The sequence below is a fragment of the Lepidochelys olivacea genome (genome assembly GCF_965140295.1).
Source record: "Lepidochelys olivacea isolate rLepOli2 genome assembly, chromosome: 7".
Classification (NCBI taxonomy): domain Eukaryota; kingdom Metazoa; phylum Chordata; order Testudines; family Cheloniidae; genus Lepidochelys; species Lepidochelys olivacea.
In genome coordinates this window covers 126,716,280-126,740,310 of record NC_140417.1, presented here as the reverse complement: position 1 = coordinate 126,740,310, position 24,031 = coordinate 126,716,280, and the positions used below count along the sequence as shown (strand labels likewise).

At 48.5% G+C, this 24,031-nt stretch overlaps 1 protein-coding gene across 6 annotated transcripts in view; it reads right to left on the bottom strand.

Moving 5' to 3' along the window:
- Window positions 1-24,031, bottom strand: part of ALDH18A1 (aldehyde dehydrogenase 18 family member A1) — a 114,394-nt gene that overhangs the window by 78,324 nt on the left and 12,039 nt on the right. For all 6 annotated transcript variants that reach the window (XM_084635313.1, XM_084635314.1, XM_084635316.1 and 3 more), the window contains exon 2: window positions 22,191-22,313. In XM_084635313.1, the coding sequence (XP_084491439.1) occupies window positions 22,191-22,284 (94 nt within the window). In that variant the 5' untranslated portion in view covers window positions 22,285-22,313. The remainder of the gene's footprint in view (window positions 1-22,190; window positions 22,314-24,031) is intronic.

The following is a 24,031-nucleotide window of genomic DNA, read 5'->3' as shown; positions in this document are numbered from 1 at the left end:
CAGTATGCAGTCTCAAATGCCTCACAAACGCTCAAGTGACCTCAAGGAGTTGGAGTGTTGTGACTGGTCTGTGTTGGAGTAAGCAGTTAACCACAGCATGCATGCAGTGGTTAACAGTAGAGGGAGCCAGCACTCCATGCTTTCTCCCCTTTCTGAGGTTGGTGGATTCTGTGAAAATTGAAGGACTACATCTTGGAAGTATCAGTCAACTGATCTGGTCCACAATAGAACTGTGACCGATAGAGTAAATGGCTTAATATCTCTAGCCACTACCTCTGGACTTACTTCCAGGTGTCCAAGTTTCTAAGAAGAATTTTGATCTTCGCTCCAAGTAAATTTGGGCCTCACACCCTCCAATACCCATTTTTAGTTAGGGGTTCAAACTGCCTCACTGCAATCAATTCCCATCCCTCAAGTAGAAGGACAGGTTATTTACCTTGTACAATAACTTGAGTTCCAGATCTGTGTGTGTCTATGGGTGCTCCACATCAGGATGTGTGCACCCCCCATGAACTCTTGATGAAAGATTTTAGTCAGCAATGTCTGCAGGTCCACGCCTGCACTTAGGCAGTCTCATGCTGTGGTACAAGGGTATACAAGGAGGGGTGGACCCTTCACAACTCAAGTTCCTTCTCAACCATGGAAGTCCAATACAACTCTGAGGCAGAGCATACTGGAGCATCTGTAGGGACATATCGTGAATAATTCAAGTTACTGTACAAGATAAATAACCTCTCCCTCTGCAAATACTATGGGTGCTCCACGTAACAAGACTCCCAAGCAGTACCTACATCATGGAGAGAATGCTGAGGAAGTGGATTCAGTATGGATCACAGGATGGCATCACCAAAAGTCATGTCAGCTCTGGAAGCAGGCATCAGAGCATAATGCTGGTAAAAAGTGTATGGCAAAAGACCAAGTGGCTGCCCTGAAAATGTCTGAAATAGGTAAATTTTTAAGGAGGGCTACAGAGATAGACTGAGTCCTAATGAAGTGAACAGTTACCCTCAGAGGGGATGAACCCATGAGGTTTCATAGGAGGACAAGATACATCCTGCAACCCTTCTGGACAGTCTTCGGGTGTAGATCGGATGCCCCCTCATTCATTCTACAATGGAGATGAAGAGTCTAGGGGAAGCCTGAAAGGGCCTAGTCCCATCAAGAAAGGCTAGCGCTCTTAACATACAGCGTATGGAGGCTTGCATCTTCTCTCAAAGCAAGACTTGTGGGTAAAACACCAGTATATGAACTTTCTGATTAATGTGGAACTCACGGTATGTCTACACTACCTGCCGCATTGGCAGGCAGCAATTGATCCAGCGGGGGTCGATTTATCGCATCTAGTTTAGATGCGATAAATTGACCCCCCAAGCGCTCTCTCATCGACTCCTGTACTCCACCGCTGCGAGAGGCGCAGGTGGAGTCAATGGGGGAGTAGCAGCAGTTGACTCACTGCAGTGAAGACACCGCGGCGAGTAGGTCTAAGTACGTCGACTTCAGCTACGTTATTCACGTAGCTGAAGTTGCATAACTTAGATCGATCCCGTCCCCAGTGTAGAGCAAGCCTCAGAAAAAAACTTTAGAAAGGAAGCGAGGGTGTGTATTGCTTTAAGAATGTAGAACACCATGTACAATGGATCAGCCATCAAGACTCCAGGCTCTCGTACTCTTCTGGCTGAGGTACTGGCTATGAGGAATGAAGTCTTGAGGGACAAATGAAGAAAGGAACTCCCCCTTGGCTTAAATGAGGGTTTCCTTAGAGCACTGACAACTAAGCTGAGGTCCCACTGTGGAGCTGGCTCTTTGACAGGACAGAAGTGGGGAGCAGACCTGCTCTATGACATAGACTCATCAAGTAGCTATGCCTTGGAGGTGAAGCGCCAAGAGACTGGGGTGGTGACTGATCCTGACTCCTGGGTAAGGAGAGCTGGCATCAGGGGAAGGCAGAGAGGAGAATGCAGAGACATGCAAACCAGCTCTGGGATCCACACATCTCAGCCAGGATGGCGCTACAAGGAGGAGTACTAGTTTCTCTTTATTTCCTGTATGTTTTTGAACTCAAGCTGTAAAAGCATTGAGGGAAAAGCATATAGCAGGATGCGAGGCCAAGTCATTAGTAAGGTATTTCTCATTGAGTGGTAGCTGCACCCTCCCCTTGGGCAGAATCACCTGTGCTTCATATTGGATAGTGTCACAGAGATCCATCTCTGGATGATTCCTGGTAAGACATCTTCTGGGATACCTCATTGTTCAGCTCCCATTCATGGTCGATGCACAAATGTCTGCTAAGGGAATCTGTCACAGTGTTCTGTAGACTGGCAGACACATCACTGAAGTGTGTATGTGACGTAATAAGCACCTGTTCCATAGTTTTATAGATTTTGTGCATAAGGACAGTGATCTTGCTCCTCTTCGTCAATTGGTATAATATATTGCTGCCTTGTTGTCCAGCATTATCTGATTGGGTAGCCATTTTTGAAGGGTAGGAAGTACTGGCAAGTGTAAAAGTGCTCTGAGCGCCAGTATGTTGATATGGAGAATCACCTCCTGAGAAGTCAATTTGCCCTGAGCTGTGAGGCTCTGGGAATGTGCACTCCAACCTATCAGGGAGGTGTCTGTGGTGATAATTCTTGTAGGAGGCTACAGGAGTGGAACTTCCACATGCACATTTTGTGGGTTCTGCCACCAGTTTAGAAAATCAAGGACTTTCCAAGGTACGGACACCAGCTTGGATAGATTGTGTTTGTTTGGGATGTAGACAGCTCTCAACCAAGCCTGAAGACACCCAGAATCTAGTCTTGCTAATCTAGCATGGGCCATATGGCCCAGAAGTTGTAGGCAAGCCCTTGCTATGGTTTGTGGGCTCTGCTGAATTGTCAAAACAAGGTTGGATATTGTGGTGAATCTCTCTTGGGTAAGTATGCAGAAGAAGAGTCCAGGGCAGTGGAATGGGCAAAGTGCAAAATGTGATACTGGTAGTGGTTCCTGCATGCCACAAAATGTATGAATTATTTGTGCGAGGGATGAATGGCAATGTGAAAAAAAGCATCCTGAAAGTTGGGGGGGGGGGAGAGAATCATGAATCTCCTGGATCCAGGCACGGAACTGTCATTGTTAGGGTCACCATTCTGAACGGTTGGGGACAGACAAATGTGTTTAAATTCTTGAGGTCCAAATTGTTCCCCACGCCCTATTTTTCTTTGGAATGAGGAAGAGGGACAGGAAGGGCAAGGAGCTGAACTGGATGGAACAGCCTACAGAAATCACCTTTAAGATCCATCTGTCTGAGGTGATGAACTTCCAGGAAGATTGGGGATTACCTCTCCCATTTCCTTAGAGGTGAGCGTGGAGGGTGAGGGAGAAGATAGGCATAATGTGGGATCTGGGGTAGGTAGCTCATGACCCTTTACCAATGGGTCAAAACAGACATTTTGAAGGTGTCTCCAACTCAGAGGTTATTGTAGAAGAGGGCCCTTTCTTAGTAAATCTGAGCTTTATTCTGGAGGTGCGGGGGAGGGATGTCAACCTGTCTGGTGGGCTGACAGTAGACACGGCAAGACTGTTGAGTCATCTGGGAGTTACCGTATTTTCTTTTTGTCACAGGTGTATAGATGCCCAAAGATCATATCGTGTCACCCAGAAATCTTTGAGAAACTGATGAGAACCATCTGTGGCATCACAAACTTCGGCCCCTAAAAGGGAAGGTTCTTGACAGTATTTTTTACTTCTCAGGGAAGGCCAGGAGACTGCAGCCAGGAAGCTCAGTACATGACTACAGCAGTAGCCATGGAATGTGCAGCTGTGTTACTGGCATCAAGTGAGGCCTGGAGAGATGCCTTGGCAACTGTCTGGCCTTCTGTAGTGAGGGCCTAAAATTGTGTTACCACTCAAGAAAGAGATCTTGGAGTCATTATGGATAGTTCTCTGAAAACATCCAGTCAATGTGCAGCGGCAGTCAAAAAAGCAAACAGAATGTTGGGAATCATTAAAAAAGGGATAGATAATAAGACAGAAAATATCATATTGCTTCTATATAAATCCATGGTATGCCCACATCTTGAATACTGCGTGAAGATGTGGTCACCCCATCTCAAAAGAGATGCACTGGAATTGGAAAAGGTTCAGAAAAGGGCAACAAAAATGATTATGGGTGGTAAATGGCTGGCGTATGATAAGAGATTAATAAGACTGGGACTTTTCATCTTGGAAAAAGAGATGACTGGGAGGGAATATGATAGGGGTTTATAAAGTCATGACTGGTGTGGAGAAAGTAAATAAGGAAGTGTTGGATATTAACCAGGATGGGCAGTGATGGTGTCCCTAGCCTCTGTTTGCCAGAAGCTGGGAATAGGTGACAGGGGATGGATCACTTGATGGATTACCTGTTCTGTTCATTCCCTCTGGGGCACTTGGCACTAGCCACTGTTGGAAGATAGGATACTGGCCTAGATGGACCTTTGGTCTGACCCAGTATGGCTGTTCTTACGTTCTCTCTGATTCTGAGGCTTTCAACAGAAGATGAGAATTTTGAATCAACTTAAATCATTTTGCCATCAAGACTTGATAATTGACTACTCTGAACTGAAAGGAGGCCAAGAAATAGCTCTTATGCCCCAGAATGTCCACTCATTTTAGCTCCTTGTCAGTGATGTTGCCTGTTTTTTTCATTAACTGCCCTGAGTGAACGAGACCCCAGTGTAAATGTTTATTGGGTCTTTCCACCAATCCAAGGAGTGTTTGACTTAGACAAACTTCTCTTGATGTCTGCCAAACATGTCTGTTTGGTCTGTAAGCCATGCTGAAGTACGTCTGCAGACACCTTATGTGGAGTCTGGCATGAGGTACTACAAATAAACCAACCACCATGTGCCCCAGAAGTTGGAGGCAATGTCTGGCTGATGTTCGAGGGATGGCTTGAACTATCTCCCTACGTGTGCACAGGTTGTAAAATCTGTGCTGCGGAAGGAGTGCCCTTGCTTGCCGTGAGTGGACGTCAGCCCTTATAAATTCCAAAATGTTGTACTGAGTTAAGGTCAATTTTTGTACACTGATTTGCAGCCTCAGGTTCGTGCATATGTCTGGCCTGTAGGACTTCTTCGAATGAGAGGGACTCGAGGAGACAGTCATCCAGGTATGGGTATCCATTGTAGGGAGAGTGGTCACTTTGGATGAGCTATTACCAGCAGGAGAGTGAGTTTGTGTGTGTATGGGAGTGGGGGGGTGAGAAAACCTGGATTTGTGCTGGAAATGGCCCACCTTGATTATCATGCACATTGTGAGGAGAGTGGTCACTTTGGATAAGCTATTACCAGCAGGAGAGTGAGTTTGTGCGGGGGGGGCGGAGGGTGAGAAAACCTGGATTTGTGCTGGAAATAGCCCAACTTGATGATCACTTTAGATAAGCTATTACCAGCAGGAGAGTGGGGTGGGAGGAGGTATTGTTTCATGGTCTCTGTGTATATAATGTCTTCTGCAGTTTCCACAGTATGCATCCGATGAAGTGAGCTGTAGCTCACGAAAGCTCATGCTCAAATAAATTGGTTAGTCTCTAAGGTGCCACAAGTACTCCTTTTCTTTTTGCGAATACAGACTATCACGGCTGTTACTCTGAATCCAGGTATGGGTAGATCATGATATCCCCCAGCATGTAAATGAGCTCCCACTACAGACTGGACCTGGGAGAATACCCTGAGAGCTGACAAAAGGCAGTACTCTGTACTGGTAATGGTCTTGACTCAGAGTAAACCTAAAGAATAGTCTGTGGGATGGTAGGATCGATACATGGAAATACGTGTCTTGGAGATTGGTTCTCGGCCCTCAATCTCTCTGTTCCAGAGATGGAATAATCATTGCTAATATGACCATCTTGAATTTTTGGGCCTTCACATATTTGTTCAGAGTCTTGAGGCTGAGTATGGGTCTCCAACCTTCCTTTTTCTTGGGGGATTAGGAAATATCAAGAGTAAAAACCTTTGCCACAGAGATGTAGAGGAATGAGTTCTATGGCTCCTAAGCAGAGAAGGTGATCTATCTCCTGTCACAACAGATTCTCATGAGAAGGGTCCCTGAAGAGGACAGGGGTGAAGTGGATCGAATACCCATTGGAGACAATTTCCAAGCCCCATCTGTTTGATGTTATATATTCACAGTTGTGGTGGAACAGGGCAAGGTGGCATCCAAAAGTATGCAAATGGTTGGGAAGTAGTAGCTGATATCGAAGGGGGTTGTCTCTCAGGGCCTTGACCGAGACATCAAATCTGATTATTTGAAGTGGCAGATTGCGATGCTGAAGACTGTGGCCCTGATGGTTTGCACCTCCGGAGTTTGGATTTCTTTATAGGATCATAGTAGCATTGTGGCAGGAACTGTGGTTTCATAGAATATCAGGGTTGGAAGGGACTTCAGGAGGTCATCTAGTCCAACCCCCTGCTCAAAGCAGGACCAATCCCCAACTAAATCATCCCAGCCAGGGCTTTGTCAAGCCTGACCTTAAAAACTTCTAAGGAAGGAGATTCCACCACCTCCCTAGGTAACGCATTCCAGTGTTTCACCACCCTCCTAGTGAAAAAGTTTTTCCTAATATCCAACCTAAACCTCCCCCACTGCAACTTGAGACCACTACTCCTTGTTCTGTCATCAGCTACCACTGAGAATAGTCTAGAGCCATCCTCTTTGGAACCCCCTTTCAGCTAGTTGAAAGCAGCTATCAAATCCCCCCTTATTCTTCTCTTCCACAGACTAAACAATCTCAAGTTCCCTCAGCCTCTCCTCATAAGTCATGTGTTCCAGTCCCCTAATCATTTTTGTTGCCCTCCGCTGGACTCTCTCCAATTTTTCCACATCCTTCTTGTAGTGTGGGGCCCAAAACTGGACTCAGTACTCCAGATGAGGCCTCACCAATGTCATATAGAGGGGAACGATCACGTCCCTCGATCTGCTGGCAATGCCCCTACATATACATTCCAAAATGCCATTGGCCTTCTTGGCAACAAGGGCACACTGTTGATTCATATCCAGCTTCTCGTCCACTGTAACCCCTAGGTCCTTTTCTGCAGAACTGCTGCCGAGCCATTCGGTCCCTAGTCTGTAGCGGTGCATGGGATTCTTCCGTCCTAAGAGCAGGACTCTGCACTTTGTCCTTGTTGAACCTCATCAGATTTCTTTTGGCCCAATCCTCTAATTTGCCTAAGTCCCTCTGTATCCTATCCCTACCCTCCAGCGTATCTACCTCTCCTCCCAGTTTAGTGTTATCTGCAAACTTGCTGAGGGTGCAATCCACACCATCCTCCAGATCATTTATGAAGATATTGAACAAAACCGGCCCCAGGACCGACCCTTGGGGCACTCCACTTGATACCGGCTGCCAACTAGACATGGAGCCATTGATCACTACTCGTTGAGCCCGACAATCTAGCTAACTTTCTGTCCACCTTATAGGTTTATGCGGTCTGTGAGAAGACCAAGGACTAAATTTTCTCTTTTATCCCCAGTGACTAAAAAGTGGCTTTGGAGTCTTTTAGTGTATGGAGTGATGCACTGGTCTTCTCAACAAACAACTTTGAGCCCTCAAAGAGAAGGTCCTCTACACAGTTGTTTGCACCTCCTTCAGGAAGCCCAAGAGATACAGCCAAAAAGCTCACCCCATCACAACCACTTTGAGATGGACTGGGCCACTACGTCAGATGCATCAAGCGCTGTCTGTAGTGCTGTTTTGGCCACTAACTGCCCTTCATTGATAGTGGCTTGAAATTGCTCCCGTTGTGATTCTGGGAGATGGTCAATAAAAGTGTTAAATTTGGTATAGTTCATATTTTGCCGTCAGGGCCTGATAGTTTGCAATTCTGAACTGCAAAGTGGCAGATGAATAAGCCTTCTGTCCAAATAGGTCAAGGCGCCTCCAATCCCTATTATAAGGGTTGGACTTGAAATGAGGTTGCCGGCCACAGGAATTCACTGCATCCACAACAATGGAATTGGGCAGAGGGTGGGAAAAAAGGAATTTCGTATAACTGGGAGGTACATAATATTTTTAATCGGCCATTCTGCATATCAGTGTGGCCAATGCTGCTGTTTGCCATACAAGTTTGACTGGATCCAAAAAACACCTCATTGGCGGGGGAGGGCTGTCCTGGAGGAGGAGGAGGATGTATGTAAAATGTCCAGAAGTTTATGGTGGGTGTCTTAGCTCCTCGAGAGGTATTTGCAAGGTATCTGCCACCACCTTTGTCAGATCTTGGAAGAGTTTGAAATTGCGTATCAGAGACAGTGGAAGTGGCATTATTGCCTTGTCTGGCGAACAGAAAGAGATATTAGTGTGTGGTGTAACCTTCTCTTCTAGTTGGCTCCTGCTCCTCCAGTATCTCCTCAGGAGGTTCTGAGGCTCTAGAGGCAATAGCTGAGGGGGAATGCCTCACAATCTCAGTGTGTAACACTAGATGCCCAGGAAGAACGGTGCTTATAGGCTGCCATAGATCCCAACATGGCCATTCAGATGGTGGAAGAGGCCTGTGTGGTTGAGCCCATGGTTGGTCATACCACAGAAGTTGAGGTCCATACCAAGGGTATGACTGTGGACTTCCGGGTTAGTACTGGAGGAAACGTAGTGAGAATAATGGGAGAAGACCTCCTCCTGGTCGCTGTCAGATTCTCCACTGGAAAACGGTGGAGCTGCATGACTCAGTGGCGATTCCTGGGCTTGACATGTGCCTGGTACTGGAGACCCAATACCAACTAAAGGAGACTCAGATACCATGAGGTCCTCAGATAATTTGAATTCCTGTGGTGCCATAGTAATCAGTACCATAAGGACAGGTTTCAGAGTAACAGCCGTGTTAGTCTGTATTCGCAAAAAGAAAAGGAGGACTTGTGGCACCTTAGAGACTAACCAATTTATTAGAGCATAAGCTTTCGTGAGCTACAGCTCACTTCCTCAGATGCATATCGTGGAAACTGCAGCAGGCTTTATATATACACAGAGAATATGAAACAATACCTATTCCCACCCCACTGTCCTGCTGGTAATAGCTTATCTAAAGTGATTTCCAGCACAAATCCAGGTTTTCTCACCCTCCACCCCCCCACACAAATTCACTCTCCTGCTGGTGATAGCCCATCCAAAGTGACAACTCTTTACACAATGTGCATGACAATCAAGCTGGGCTATTTCCTGCATAAATCCAGGTTCTCACATCCCCCCACCCCCATACACACACAAACTCACTCTCCTGCTGGTAATAGCTCATCCAAACTGACCACTCTTCAAGTTAAAATCCAAGTTAAACCAGAACATCTGGGGGGGGGGGGGTAGGAAAAAACAAGAGGAAACAGGCTACCTTGCATAATGACTTAGCCACTCCAAGTCTCTATTTAAGCCTAAATTAATAGTATCCAATTTGCAAATGAATTCCAATTCAGCAGTTTCTCGCTGGAGTCTGGATTTGAAGTTTTTTTGTTTTAAGATAGCGACCTTCATGTCTGTGATCGCGTGACCAGAGAGATTGAAGTGTTCTCCGACTGGTACCATAAGGGGTTGTCTGTAATGAGTCAGAGGCACCGAGGCAGATGGTGACTTTGACTGCCCAAGCGGGCTGATGAGGGCTGCCTCACAGTTGTCAGTACCAAAGGGGTCCATACTAACGATGTCTTCCAGGAGGCAGCGTGGTCTCCACTCCTGTCCCTGACTGGTGGTACCACTGCTTCAGTTCCTGTGCCCATGGGATCCTTAGGCATACCAATAGTATCAACTGCACTGGATCCATGTGATCTGTGGATACCGTGCTTGGACGCCTTCAATACCGAAGAGATAGAATGTGCTGGAATCATAGAATCATAGAATATCAGGGTTGGAAGGGACCTCAGGAGGTCATCTAGTCCAACCCCCTGCTCAAAAGCAGGACCAATCCCCAATTAAATCATCCCAGCCAGGACTTTGTCAAGCCTGACCTTAACAACTTCTAAGGAAGGAGATTCTACCACCTCTCTAGGCAACGCATTCCAGTGTTTCACCACCCTCCTAGTGAAAAAGTTTTTCCTAATATCCAACCTAAACCTCCTCTGGCTGGTTTGAGGCTCACTAAGAGGGCTCAAAGCTCTCTTTTTGGAAGTCTTACGTGGAAAGTCTGAGGATTTCTTCCTCTGCTCACTGGCCTTTGAGGTGAAAGGCTGTGGAGAAGACTCAATGCCTGGGAGACTCTGGGCACAAGTGAGACACAGGCCGAAGAGATCTCTCCATTAGGAGCAGCTTTAGTTTCAGTACCCTGTTTTTCCAGGATCTGGATTTCAGTTGCTGGCAGAAGTTACACCTCCCCAAGGCAACAGACACAGCGGGACTGCCTGTCTGTTACCAGAATGGACTCTTTGCAGAAATCCAGGTGAACGGGGCATGCTTCTTACTGGGGGCAATTCCCAGTATAGGTGAAAAAGGATAAAGGAAAACACACCCTTTTTTATAATAAGGGAAGAGAAAAAACTAAAGGAAACTATAATACTAGGAGGAAAACCACTAACAACTAGTTAAGAACGAATTTCTAAAGTATCCGTGAACGGACTGTGAATCGCTCTGTCTCTAACCAGGGGAGGTTGAGAAGGAACTGAGGGTGGTTCACCTGTGCAGCTCTAATTAGCCTCAAGGCAGCCCATGGGGAGACGAGAGCGCATGTGCAAGCCAAATGGACATTGCTACCAAAGATCTCTGATCAGAAACGCAGGGACGCACTTACACTTGCAGTGGAAACCCTACGGTGGAACACCCATTAGGACACTACTCGAAGAAGTGACTTTACACACAGTCTAATTGCTCTCAGCTCTAATATATTGATATGTAGACTCTTTTCCCTTGGTGACCAATGAGCTCTAACAAGTTATTGTTTAAATGAGCACCTCATCCAAGTGTCGATGCAGGGGAGGCAAGTATTACTGGTGTCAGAGGGAAATTAAAAAGCATACCCTTCTTTACATTGTGAGCATTTGTTCACGCATTAATGATGTTAACCCCTGCTGTGGGATTACTAATTTGTGATGCATGCTGTTTAAACCTGATTTGTAATTTATTGCTAACTAGTGTTGAAGATCCCTCATCTCCCACATCTGAAGACAAGCATATGGTGTCACTGCCATGGTAAATGTCAACAGACCCAGCCACCAAGGTTGGGGGGGAGGAGAGGGAGAGAGAAATGGAGGTTTTACTTACTATAACTGGAAGTTTAGAGATACGTGGTCCCTATCTGAATTCCACACGTGGGGACACATGTGCCACGTACCCAAGTCCAGAAAGTCTAACAAGTAGCGTCCTCTGGCCCACACATATGCAGTAGGTCTCCTTGTGCGCCCAATCGAGGGTATAAGACAGTGTGGGCCAATGCCTCTCCAGTTCCTCCTCTTACCATGAATTCAACAGGATTCTGAAGCAGAGGGGATGGAGGGCAGGTATTTGAAAACAGATAGTTCTTTGAGGTGCGTGGTCCCTATCAGATACAGTAAGTAAGCTCCATTTCTTCTTTGAGTGCTGGTCCCGGTGTATATTCCACACATGGATGATTGGAGGGGTGGGGGTGAAAGGAAGCTGGTAACAAAGATGCTTGCACTACTGCAGATTCCACCACTGCATCTGTAGCAGAGACCTGAATTAACCTGTAGCGTGTAGCAAATGTGTGGATGGGGCTCCTGGTGGCTGCCCTGCAAAGGTGTTGTATTGGAACCTCCAGCAGGGACGATGTAGAGGTGGTCTGGGTACTCGTGGAGTGAGCTGTGACACCTCTGGCAGGGGGTGGGGGAGAGGAGGTGTGTGCTAATCTGTAGCACTCTGTGATGCATCCCAAAACCCACACAGAGATCCTTTGAGAGGAAATAGCTTGACCACGTGATAAAACTGTTACTAACCTTTCATAACTGTTGTTCTTCAAGATGGGTCATTCATGTCCATTCCATATTAGGTGTGTGTGCTCACCACATCACTGGTGCCGAAGTTTTTCCTCAGTGGTATCCATAGGGGACCGGCTCTGGTACTCTCTGGAGTGGCAAGCATACACGCCCGTATAAGGGGCGGTGCCGCCCCCCACGCCCTCAGTTCCTTCTTGCCGGAACTCCGACAGTGGGGAAAGAGGGTGGGTCATGGAATGGACATAAGCAACACATCTCAAAGAACAACAGTTACAAAAGGTAAGTAACCGTTTTTCCTTCTTCGAGTGATTGCTCATGCCCATTCCACGTTAGATGACTCCCAAACAGTATCATCAGAGGCGGGTAGGAGTTCATGGACATGTCGATTGCAACACAGCTCTGCCAAATCCAGCATCATAGAATATCAGGGTTGGAAGGGATCTCAGGAGGTCATCTAGTCCAACCCCCTGCTCAAAGCAGGACCAATCCCCAATTTTTGCCCCAGATCCCTAAATGGCCCCCTCAAGGATTGAACTCACAACCCTGGGTTTAGCAGGCCAATGCTCAAACCACTGAGCTATCCCTCCCACCCATCTCTGGCTTGCTGGGTGATGATGTAGTGCTTGGTGAACGTGTGTAGTGAAGACCACATCGCAGCCCTGCAGATATCCTGGATAGGGACATGCGCCAGGAAGGCAGCTGAAGACGTCTGAGCCCTAGTGGAGTGAGCCTTCACTATCTGTGGAGGCTCCGCCCAAGCTAACTTGTAGCAGGTGGTGATCCAGGGTCCTCTCAAAAGGATTTCAAACTGGAAGGCCCTTCATTCTGTTGGCAGTCGCAATAGAGTTCAGTCAATATACGGAAGGGCTTGGTGCGCTCCAAGTAGAAAGCTAGGGTGCACCTAACATCTAGAGTATGCAGAAGTCTCTACTCATTGGTCTTGTGAGGTTTCGGATAGAACACTGGAAGGAAGATATCCTGGTTGACATGGAAGTGTTACACCACCTTTGGCAGGAAGGCAGGATGGGGCCACAGCTGCTCCTTGTCCTTGTAAAACACCATATACGGGGGCTCCAAAAGTTAGGGCTCTAATCCCGGAGACTTGCCTTGCCGACGTAATGGCTAGAAGGAATATGACCTTGTATGACAGATGTGAGAAAGAGCATGAGGCCAGAGGCTCAAAAGAGGGACTTGTAAACCTGTGAAGGACCAGATTAAGGTCCCATTGGGAAACAGGATCCTGGACCGGGGAGCGAGGGAAATCGGGGGGGGGACATCTTCTTGAGGCCCTTGAGGAACCTTATTTTATGGGAGAATACCAACCTTCCTTCAATGTGTGGGTGAAACGCAAAATGGCCGCCAAGTGCACCCTCATCAATGAGATAGCCACGCCCTGATGCTTTAGGTGCAGGAGGTAGTCCATAATGGCTTCTAAAGAAGCACCAATGGGGGAGATATTTCACTCCGAGGTCCAGTAAGAGAAGGGGGATAGCATGCTGGTGGATAGCATGCTAGATGCAGAAGTCCCATAGGTGAAGGGCTTCCTGACACAGGGCCGACGACCGGGCTCCCCCTTGTCCTAAATTCCTTCTAAGCTGCGTGGCAGTGCAGCAGCCTATTAAGCACCTCAGGGCTGCAGCAGGAAGAGATGCCTCGCCCCCAGCCCCAGACCTGGCATAGCCAGGGGAGAGGCGCCCCTCCCATGGCCCCAACCCAGCCTCTCCCACCCAGGTGAGATGCTGCTACGGTGAGAGAGAGCAAGAGACAGCTGGGGGAGTCCCCGCTAGTCCCAGCACAGCCTGCACCCCAAGCCCCTCATCCTCAGCCCCAGCCCAGACCCCTCACCCCCAGGTGAAACCCTCACCCCCACCCACCCCAACCCTCTGCCCCAGCCCTGCACCCACACCCTGAGCCCTCACCCCAACCCTGTGCCCCAGCCCTGAGCCCCCTCCCACACTCCAACCCCTCGGCCCCACCCCCACCATTTGAATTTTGTTATGTGCACCAGTATGAAGGTTGCTCTGTCTCTAACCAGGGGAGGTTGAGAATGAACTGAGGGTGGTTCACCTGTGCAGCTCTAATTAGCCTCAAGGCAGCCCGTGGGGAGAGGAGAGCGCATGTGCAAGCCAAATGGACATTGCTACCAAAGATCTCTGATCAGAAACGCAGGGTGCACATAACAAAATTCATTCCACACATGCGTGGGGAAAAAATTAGAGGGAACACTGTGAACTTGTCTGTTGACATAGAACATGGGGACCGTGTTGTCCGTCAGAACCTGCACCACCCTACCAGACAGATGGGGCAGGAACACCTTGCATACTAGGCAAATGGCCGTGAACTCTCTTACGTTTATGTGAAGACAGAGCTACTCCTGTGACCATAGCCCTGGAGCCTTGAGGGTATCAAGGTGTACTCCCCAACCGAGAGGAGCCAAGCTGTGGTGAGCGGGTATGCGGTGACCTGGGCAATCAGATCTCACACGGCCGTGAACTTGGTTTGATATAGGAATGCTCTGGCTCGAGTAGAGTCAAGGACTGCTCTGATTAACTCTATCCTCTGAATGAGGACCAATATTGATTTTTGTTCATTTATCAACAGGCCCAGGTCGTGACAGGAGGCTTGCAGCACCTTGATATTGTGCCATACCTGCCTCTCAGAACCACCCTTGATTAGCCAGTCATCCAGGTAGGGATAGATCTGGACCCCTCGATGCCTGAGGTAGGCTGCAACCACCACCATGCACTTTGTAAACATCTTCGGTGCTGTTGCCAGGTCAAACGGGAGCGCTGCAAATTGGTAATGCATTTTCCTGACCACAAACAGCAGAAATCTCTTATGTCCAGGGAATATTGATATGTGGAAGTACATGTCCTTTAAGTCGAGGGTGGCATGCCAGTCTCCAGGGAGGGGATAGTGGAGACCAGGGAGACCATGCGGAACTTCAACTTCTTGAAATATCTGTTGAGGTCTCGCAGGTCCAGGATGGGGCGTAGGCCCCCTTTGGCCCTTGGAATGAGAAAGTACCGGGAGTAAAAACCTTTCCCTCTTCACTTCACGGGAACTTCCTCCATGGCTCCCAGGCACAGAAGGGCTTGCACCTCCTGGGCAAGTAGTTGCTCACAAGACAGAACCCTCATGAGGGACGGGGAAGGGGGATGGGAAGGTGGGATAGAACAGAACGGGAGGGTATAACCCACTACCACCGTATTGGGGACCTAACGGTGGGTGGTTATGGTGGTCCAAGCAACAAACAGTGGGAAAATAAGGGACAAGACATATCCTGGTCCTGATTGTACACTGGGAGATTGCCCTCGGGCATCCCTTCAAAATAACTGCATGTTTTTAGGAGGGGCACCAGTCGCGCCCAAATGTGCTCCTGCTGCTGCCATCTGACCTCAGTGGCGTCGATAGCCCTTGTGTCTCTTGGTTCTACTCTGGTCTGGCTCGGGAAGCGGCGGGCTGCAGGGACACACTGACCGCTGTTTCCCGCAGCTCCCATTGGCTAGGAATGTCAAACCGCGGCCACTGGAAGCTGTGGGGGGCCGTGCCTGCGGACAATCAACATCAGCAACATGTCTTGCGGCCCGCAATCAGCTTACCCTGATGGGCCACATGCAGTCTGCGAGCCGCAGATTGCCCACCACTGCTCTAGAGTCTTTCAGGACATGTAACTTGCTGTCCATCTGTTCAGCAAACAGGGCTAAGCCCTCAAAGATAGACTGCTGGACTTCTGCCAAGAAGCCAGATGATTGCAGCCATGATGCCCATATCATTGAGACCACCGACGTCATGACTCTGGCTGTTGAATCCACCGCCTCTGAGGCGGCCTGGAGGGAGGCCCTCACAATCGCTCTGCCCTCTCCAGCACTGTATTGAATTCCTGCTTCATGTCCTGCGGGAGTGAGTCAGCATATTTTGCGGTGTATTGCCACAAATTAAAATGGTATCTGCTGAGCAAGGCTTGGTGATTAGCTATCTGCAGCTGTAGACTTGCTGTGAAATAAACTTTCCCGACGTACAGATTGAGCCACTTGGCATCTTTATTCTTAGGGGTCGAGTTGAAGTGATCATGTCTGTCATGTTTGTTGGCAGCTGTGAACACTAGTGCCCCAGGAGAGGGGTGTGTATACAAGTACTTGAACCCCTTTGGAGGAAAGTAGTACTAACGCTCTGCCCTTTTGGACACAGGTGACAAGGATGATGGGGTCTGCCACAGGGCCTTTACAATTTTGACAATCCCATCGTGGACTGGCACAGCCACCTTTGCTGGTGGTGCTACGACCAGCACGTCAAATAGGGAGTCCGCTGGTTTGGACATCTCCTCTGCTTTTAGCCCCAGGTTTGCCACGACCCATGTAAGCAGCTCCTGGTGGGCTTTTACGTCATCCTGGGGCACCGTTTGCGATGGGTCTGCAACTGCCTCATCCTGAGGAGGAGGCCAGCCCCAAGGGAGGGACAGGCTGTGCGTCCTATGTCTGAGGCACCACCTGCCCTGAAGGGTGTTGGTCCTGGGCCCCTTGACTCGACCTGATCTGCGAGCCTGGGGGGGAGCCACTATTGCTGGAGGTCCTTCCGATGCCCCCGAGACTGAGTGAAGAGTCTGAGGTCCTCCAGCTTGTGGACAAGGCCACGGATTATACCCTGCCAGGACCCTGGCCATTGACCTTGTGGCCACACACCTGTAGGCTGGCCTGCTGGCTGCACCGGTGTTGGTAGGTCCATGCAACTTTTCACTCTCGGAGCTTGAGGAGGAATACTTTTCTTCTGATAATCATGTTGGCGCCACCATAGGATAGGCCTCCCTCCTGTATCCAGTGGCCTCTCGCTTGCCATTTGGGGAGGGGTACCAGGAGCCCGCCGAACCATGCTGTGCTTCCGGCAATGGTTGGTGATATGTAGCGGCCCGGTAACAGTCTGAGGAGTGATGCCACCTGTGGCGGGCACGATGCACAGTCTCTGGTGATTGGGAGAGCAGGGACCGTCCATAACACCACGGCAACTGGCATCAGAGCTTGTGAAAGCGCCTGGTGACTGTCTCCAGGGCTCTATGATACGCACCTGTGGCCTGGTACCACAGGTTCGGCAACTGTGTGTTGTGACCCCGGCGATCGGTACCCGAAGTTTGGCGATCAATGCCCATAACTCGTCTGGTCTCGGATCTGTAGTCTGGGATGCAGTTCTGGAGATTGTTGGCACAGTCCCGGGGACCTTCAGGATGACTTGTGAAGGGGTGCCATTGATGGCTTTCCCCTTGAAGCGGGTGGGAGGGCAGGGTTCCTGGGTCTCTCATCCCATGGAGTTGGCAGTACCACGAGAGAGAATCTCTCTTATTGCCTGCAAGGCTTCTGGGGTGGATGGCACTGTAAGGTACCACATGCCTGCAGCACCTTCAGGAGTGGGGGCCAGCTCATGGAGCAGGTTGGGCCCTGTTGGCGAGGTTGCCACCTGGCTGGGCTCTTTGTCCTGTCCTTGATCTCACAGGTGCCTGGGGAGCTCCCCCTTTCCGCGTGCTTCCTATGTCTTTTGGCTGGTACCGGCGATGCAGAGCGATGCCGAGATGAACTCGGTGCTGGTGCTTCTTGCCAATGCCGACGTATTCGGTAACCGAGTCTGAATGTGCCAGCTCTGAGGCCAGTGCCAGCGCGGACTCCATGAGGAGCGCACAAGGTCTGAAGTCTCTCTCCCTCTTGGTCCAGGGCTTGAATCCTGTACAAATGTAGCACTTTTCGCAGATACGAGACTCACCCAGACACTTCAAACAGCTTAGGTGCTTATTGGCATGGGCTTCTTACAGCAAACGCATGGATTAAAGCCCGGGGAACATGGCATGCCCCCTCCCTGGGCTAAGTTCCTCAGGGGACTATTTGCTAAGACCTATTAAGAACTGAAAACTTACTACTAACAACTATTTACACAAAAGTTCAAAGAAACACTGCAGAGCAACCAGAGCTGGCGGTAAGTAGTAACTGGGGTGGGGTGGGGGGGCCAGCAGCACCCGTCAGGGTTCCTTCCCCACTCTGAATTCTAGGGTACAGATGTGGGGACCTGCATGCAAGACCCCCTAAGCTTATTCTTACCAGCTTAGGTTAAAAACTTCCCCAAGATACAAACTTTGCCTTGTCCTTGAACAGTATGCTGCCACCACCACCAAGCATTTTAAATAAAGAACAAGGAAAGAGACCACTTGGAGACGTCTTCCCCCAAAATATCCCCCCCCAGCCCTACACACACTCTTTCCTGGGGAGGCTTGAGAATAATATCCTAACCAATTGGTTCCAAAATCATGAAAGACCCAAACCCCTGGATCTTGGAACAATGGAAAAATCAGTCAGGTTCTTAAAAAAAGGATTTTGTTTAGAAAAAAAAAAAAGAAAGGTAAAAATCATCTCTGTAAAATCAGGATGGAAAATACTTTACAGGGTATTCAGATTCAAAACACAGAGGATCCCCCTCTGGGCAAAACCTTAAAGTTACAGAAAACAGGAATAAACCTCCCTCTTAACACAGGGGAAATTCACATAAAACAAAAGATAAACTAATCCGCCTTGCCTGGCTTACCTACACTAGTTGCAATATTGGAGACTTGGATTAGGATGGGTTGGAGAAGATGGATTTCTGTCTGGCCTCTCTCAGTCCCAAGAGAGAACAACCACGTAAACAAAGAGCACAAAACAAAAGCCTTCCCCCCACCCCAAGATTTGAAAGTATCTTGTCCCCTTATTGGTCCTTTGGGTCAAGTGCCAGCCAGATTAGCTGAGCTTCTTAACCCTTTACAGGTAACAGAATGTTGCCTCTGGCCAGGAGGGATTTTATAGCACTGTATACAGAAAGGTGGTTATCCTTCCCTTTATATTTATGACAGCCCCTTATACCGGCACATATGCATGCCACTCTAAAGGACACCAGAGCCAGTCCCCTACAGATACCACTGAGGAAAAGCTTCCGGCACCGGTGCATGTGGCGACCATATACATCTAACATCGAATGGACATGAGCAATCACTCAAAGAACTTTCTGCTATGGCAATAAAAAGTCTTGATAACATCCTGATTGGTTTGGTAGTTTACAGGTCGAACACCAGGGCATGCTGGACATCAAAGGAGCTAAGTCTCTTATCTTTGGCAGAAGTGTGGAGTTTGGGGGGGGGGGGGGGGAAGACAGGTAAGTAGATACTTTGGTTGTGGAAGAGAGGATGCAGGATTCCCACTCAGGCCATGCAGTGGTAAGAAGGAACTGGAGAGGCATCAGCCCTCACTGTCTCTTATGCCCAGGAGTGAAAGTAAATTAGAGGTACGCTGGAGTCCTGAGCAGGGGGCGTGGCCTCAACCAGAAGAGGCGTGGCCTTAAATCCCCAGGCCCTTTAAATCTTGATTTAAAGGGCCAGGGCTCCAGCTGCGGTAGTGGCGTCTGGGAGCCCAGGGCCCTTTAAATCACCCCCGAGCTACCAGCCGCACAAGGCGGCTGGGAGCCCTGGGTCTTGGGGTTGATTTAAAGGGCCCAGGGCTCCAGCTGCCGCTACCACAGCGGAGCCCCGGGCCCTTTAAATCACTCAGGAGCCCTGGGGGCTCCTGGCTGCCACTGCTACCCCGGGGCTCTGACAGAGCTTTAAAGGGCCTGCAGCTCAGCTGTGGTAGCAGCTGCCAGAGCCCCAAGCCCTTTAAATCCCCACCTGAGCCCTGCTGCCCTAGCTCTGGGGTAGCGGTGGCCAGGCTCCATTGGGGATTTAAAGGGCCCCGAGGCTCCAGCAGCTGCTACCGCCCCGGCCCTTTAAATGCTCACCAGAGCCCCACTGCCACTACCCCAAAGCTCGGGCAGTGGGGCTCAGGCAGGGATTTAAAGGGCCCCGGAGCGCCAGCTGCCGCTACTGCTCCGGGGCCCTTTAAATCCCCGCCACAGCCCCGCCACCGCTACCCCAGGGCTTCAGCAGTAGGGCTCAGGCCGGGATTTAAAGGGCCCCGGGCAGGGGTAGCAGCGGCTGGAGCTCCAGGGCCCTTTAAATCCCCGCCGCAGCCCCGCCACCGCTACCCCAGGGCTTTAAATTGCCCTCTCGGAAAGCCAATCCTGGTACGGCGCACCGGCTCTTACTGGTATGCCATACTGGGGCATACCGGCTTACTTTCACCTCTGCTTATGCCCTCAGTCGGAAGCACAAGGAAATCCATTGCACACGTGCAGGCCAACAAACGCTGTTAGCATTTCCAGACTTGGGTGCATGGCTCACATGTGTACCCAAGTGTGGAATACACATAGGGACCAGCATTCAAAGAACTCGTTGTTATGGGAATTAGGGAAGGAGCTATATAGCCATTTTTACTTCTAAATCTCTCCTCTGTTTAAGAAAAAGAAATCTAACACATATATGACAGATAGTATTGTATATCATCTTGAGGTGGTGGCAGCAAGCAAGCAGCATTCACAGAAAACATCAGTATTTCTTGACTGAAATTGTGGTTTGTCAGAATGGAAAGGATGATACCTCAGGCATTTGCTTGAATAATTATTATTGTACTGAGGAAAGAAGCTGCAGTAAGGACCCAGACCGCTGTCTACAGTTCACTCCAACAGGAGTAGTTCTTGAACGAGAGGGAAAGGCTGCCCATAAACTCCAATGTGGCGCAGAAAGAAGGCATGAAGATAAGGGTATAAGAGATGCTGAGAGACATACCCAGCCCTCTGTGGAGATAGAGGTGGTTAGGGACTATTTAGAAAAGCTCGACGTGCACAAGTCCATGGGGCCGGACGAGTTGCATCCGAGAGTGCTGAAGGAATTGGCGGCTGTGATTGCAGAGCCATTGGCCATTATCTTTGAAAACTCGTGGCGAACCGGGGAAGTCCCGGATGACTGGAAAAAGGCAAATGTAGTGCCAATCTTTAAAAAAGGGAAGAAGGAGGATCCTGGGAACTACGGCCAGTCAGCCTCACCTCAGTCCCCGGAAAAATCATGGAGCAGGTCCTCAAAGAATCAATCCTGAAGCACTTGCATGAGAGGAAAGTGATCAGGAACAGCCAGCATGGATTCACCAAGGGAAGGTCATGCCTGACTAATCTAATCGCCTTTTATGATGAGATTACTGGTTCTGTGGATGAAGGGAAAGCAGTAGATGTATTGTTTCTTGACTTTAGCAAAGCTTTTGACACGGTCTCCCACAGTATTCTTGTCAGCAAGTTAAGGAAGTATGGGCTGGATGAATGCACTACAAGGTGGGTAGAAAGCTGGCTAGATTGTCGGGCTCAACGGGTAGTGATCAATGGCTCCATGTCTAGTTGGCAGCCGGTATCAAGTGGAGTGCCCCAAGGGTCGGTCCTGGGGCCGGTTTTGTTCAATATCTTCATAAATGATCTGGAGGATGGTGTGGATTGCACTCTCAGCAAATTTGCGGATGATACTAAACTGGGAGGAGTGGTAGATACGCTGGAGGGGAGGGATAGGATACAGAAGGACCTAGACAAATTGGAGGATTGGGCCAAAAGAAATCTGATGAGGTTCAATAAGGATAAGTGCAGGGTCCTGCACTTAGGATGGAAGAATCCAATGCACCGCTACAGACTAGGGACCGAATGGCTAGGCAGCAGTTCTGCAGAAAAGGACCTAGTGGTGACAGTGGACGAGAAGCTGGATATGAGTCAGCAGTGTGCCCTTGTTGCCAAGAAGGTCAATGGCATTTTGGGATGTATAAGTAGGGGCATTGCCAGCAGATCGAGGGACGTGATCGTTCCCCTCTATTCGACATTGGTGAGGCCTCATCCGGAGTACTGTGTCCAGTTTTGGGCCCCACACTACAAGAAGGATGTGGATAAATTGGAGAGACTCCAGCGAAGGGCAACAAAAATGATTAGGGGTCTAGAACACATGACTTATGAGGAGAGGCTGAGGGAGCTGGGATTGTTTAGCCTGCAGAAGAGAAGAATGAGGGGGGATTTGATAGCTGCTTTCAACTACCTGAAAGGGGGTTCCAAAGAGGATGGCTCTAGACTGTTCTCAATGGTAGCAGATGACAGAACGAGGAGTAATGGTCTCAAGTTGCAGTGGGGGAGGTTTAGATTGGATATTAGGAAAAACTTTTTCACTAAGAGGGTGGTGAAACACTGGAATGCGTTACCTAGGGAGGTGGTAGAATCTCCTTCCTTAGAGGTTTTTAAGGTCAGGCTTGACAAAGCCCTGGCTGGGATGATTTAACTGGGAATTGGTCCTGCTTCGAGCGGGGGGTTGGACTAGATGACCTTCTGGGGTCCCTTCCAACCCTGATATTCTATGATTCTATACCCTGACCAGTGTTATTACAAACAAGTCCTTTCTCTTGGATACTTACAAGGCTGGGAAACAGCTGTGATGTACTGTGGTGAGAAGAGGAGGTATCGTCCAGGGGAGCAGAAGGAGGGGCTCAGAGCAGTTCGACACAACATTGTGAGATGTTTGGGAGGATCAAGGATATCTGCAAGTTAAGGAAAAAAGTCTCATCAATCTCAGTGAACTTGCCTCCCTATTCCCACTACTAAAGTACACACCAATCCTGCACACCAAGATACCCAGCAGTACACACCCTTCTCAAAATCCTCTGTGGCATTAGGCATGTACCAGACTTCACTTCCTCCAAGAGCACTCAATTGCCAGCTGCACTCACAGCAGGCCTTCTGTGGCACGCACAGACCACCATGCATCCTGCTACGCAAAATTTTCACTCCATACACGTTTTGTGATCGTACCGGCATCTATAGTTATATTTAAAGCATTTATCTTGCCACATGTCTTGTAAAGGTGGCAAGATGCCTACCAGTGAGGAAGCAACAGCTGCCTAAATCTCAACAGAATGATATTACTCCAGACTTTCTTCTGTGCCCACCTCCTGCTGGACCACCGCACTGCCAGATGCAGAGCCCCAATATGCAGAGTTTAAACAGTGTGTGATCCATGTGTCTTATATTTAAATTACATACACACAGATTGCAAAATCAAATACTCAAAAGTTAGGAAATGCCAGAACTAAGTTTGCTTGTGCAACCTTAATGCATACATACAGAGGGCTGAATTACGATATAGTTTTCACTTACATGATTACATGCTGTTTTTTCTCATGGGCCCCTATCTCGTTCAGTGGACAGAACAGACTACGCTCACTTAATGACCAGTTCTTCAATAGTTTTCTCTTTGTTGTTCAGTGTGTGGTCATATGCCTTATTCACTGCACACTACTTGAACCCAAGACCGAATTATTAATTTCCTAATGGACTTTTCTGTAATGCTGATCATTATAGTATCTGAGTAGTTCACAAACACTCTGTGATGTGAAAGGGTATTATCCCCATTTTACAGGTGGGAAACGGACACACAAAACAATTAAAGGTCAAAAGAGTCCACTAATTTTGGATGCCCAATTTGAGATGCCTAGAACCTAATTTTTCCAGAGTACTTAGCATTATATGGCTCTTTATATGTTCAAATCGTAGCTTCCATCAACTTCAGTTACAGCTGTGAATGCTCAGCACTTCTGTGCATCAGACCCCAGGAACTCAAGTCAGGCATCCAGCAAATGAGAATACAATTAGTGATCACTTGTGAAAAGTTTGGTTTAAGAGACTTCCCCACATCACACAGAAACTGTGGCAGAGGCGAAGCAGTATGGAAAGAAGGAGAGAGAATACAAATTCAAAAGGAACAGACGAAGCCAAGAGCAGGGGGTAGGAGGAGGAAAGACATTTGAAGGGAAAAGAATAGTCAAAAGAACTTAAATCTATATCAAGGCAAACACAAGAGACTCAGGTATCTGGGCCAGGATCACAAAAAGTTCTGTCCATCAAAGATAAAAGCTCATCTGTGAAGGGGACAGATTTTTAGGGGCTAGTTGAAGGCTGCAGAATGGACATGATTTAAGAACCAACTCAAACCTCACCATTTTCCATACCAAGTGCAAAGCACATTTCTTCATCTTCCCTTCAATAACAAATATGGTACAGCAAGCCAATTTTTTTTAAACTTCATTTATTTTTCCCCTTGAGGAGAAAGAGGAAGGAAGTAGAAAACATGTCACATATGCTAGATACGTTGCTTAATACACTTCTGGAAGACATTAATATTAAAGTTCATGAGGGTGATATAAGAACCTGCATAGACTAGATTAATTGGACTAGTAGCTACAAACTAAACTATAAAGAA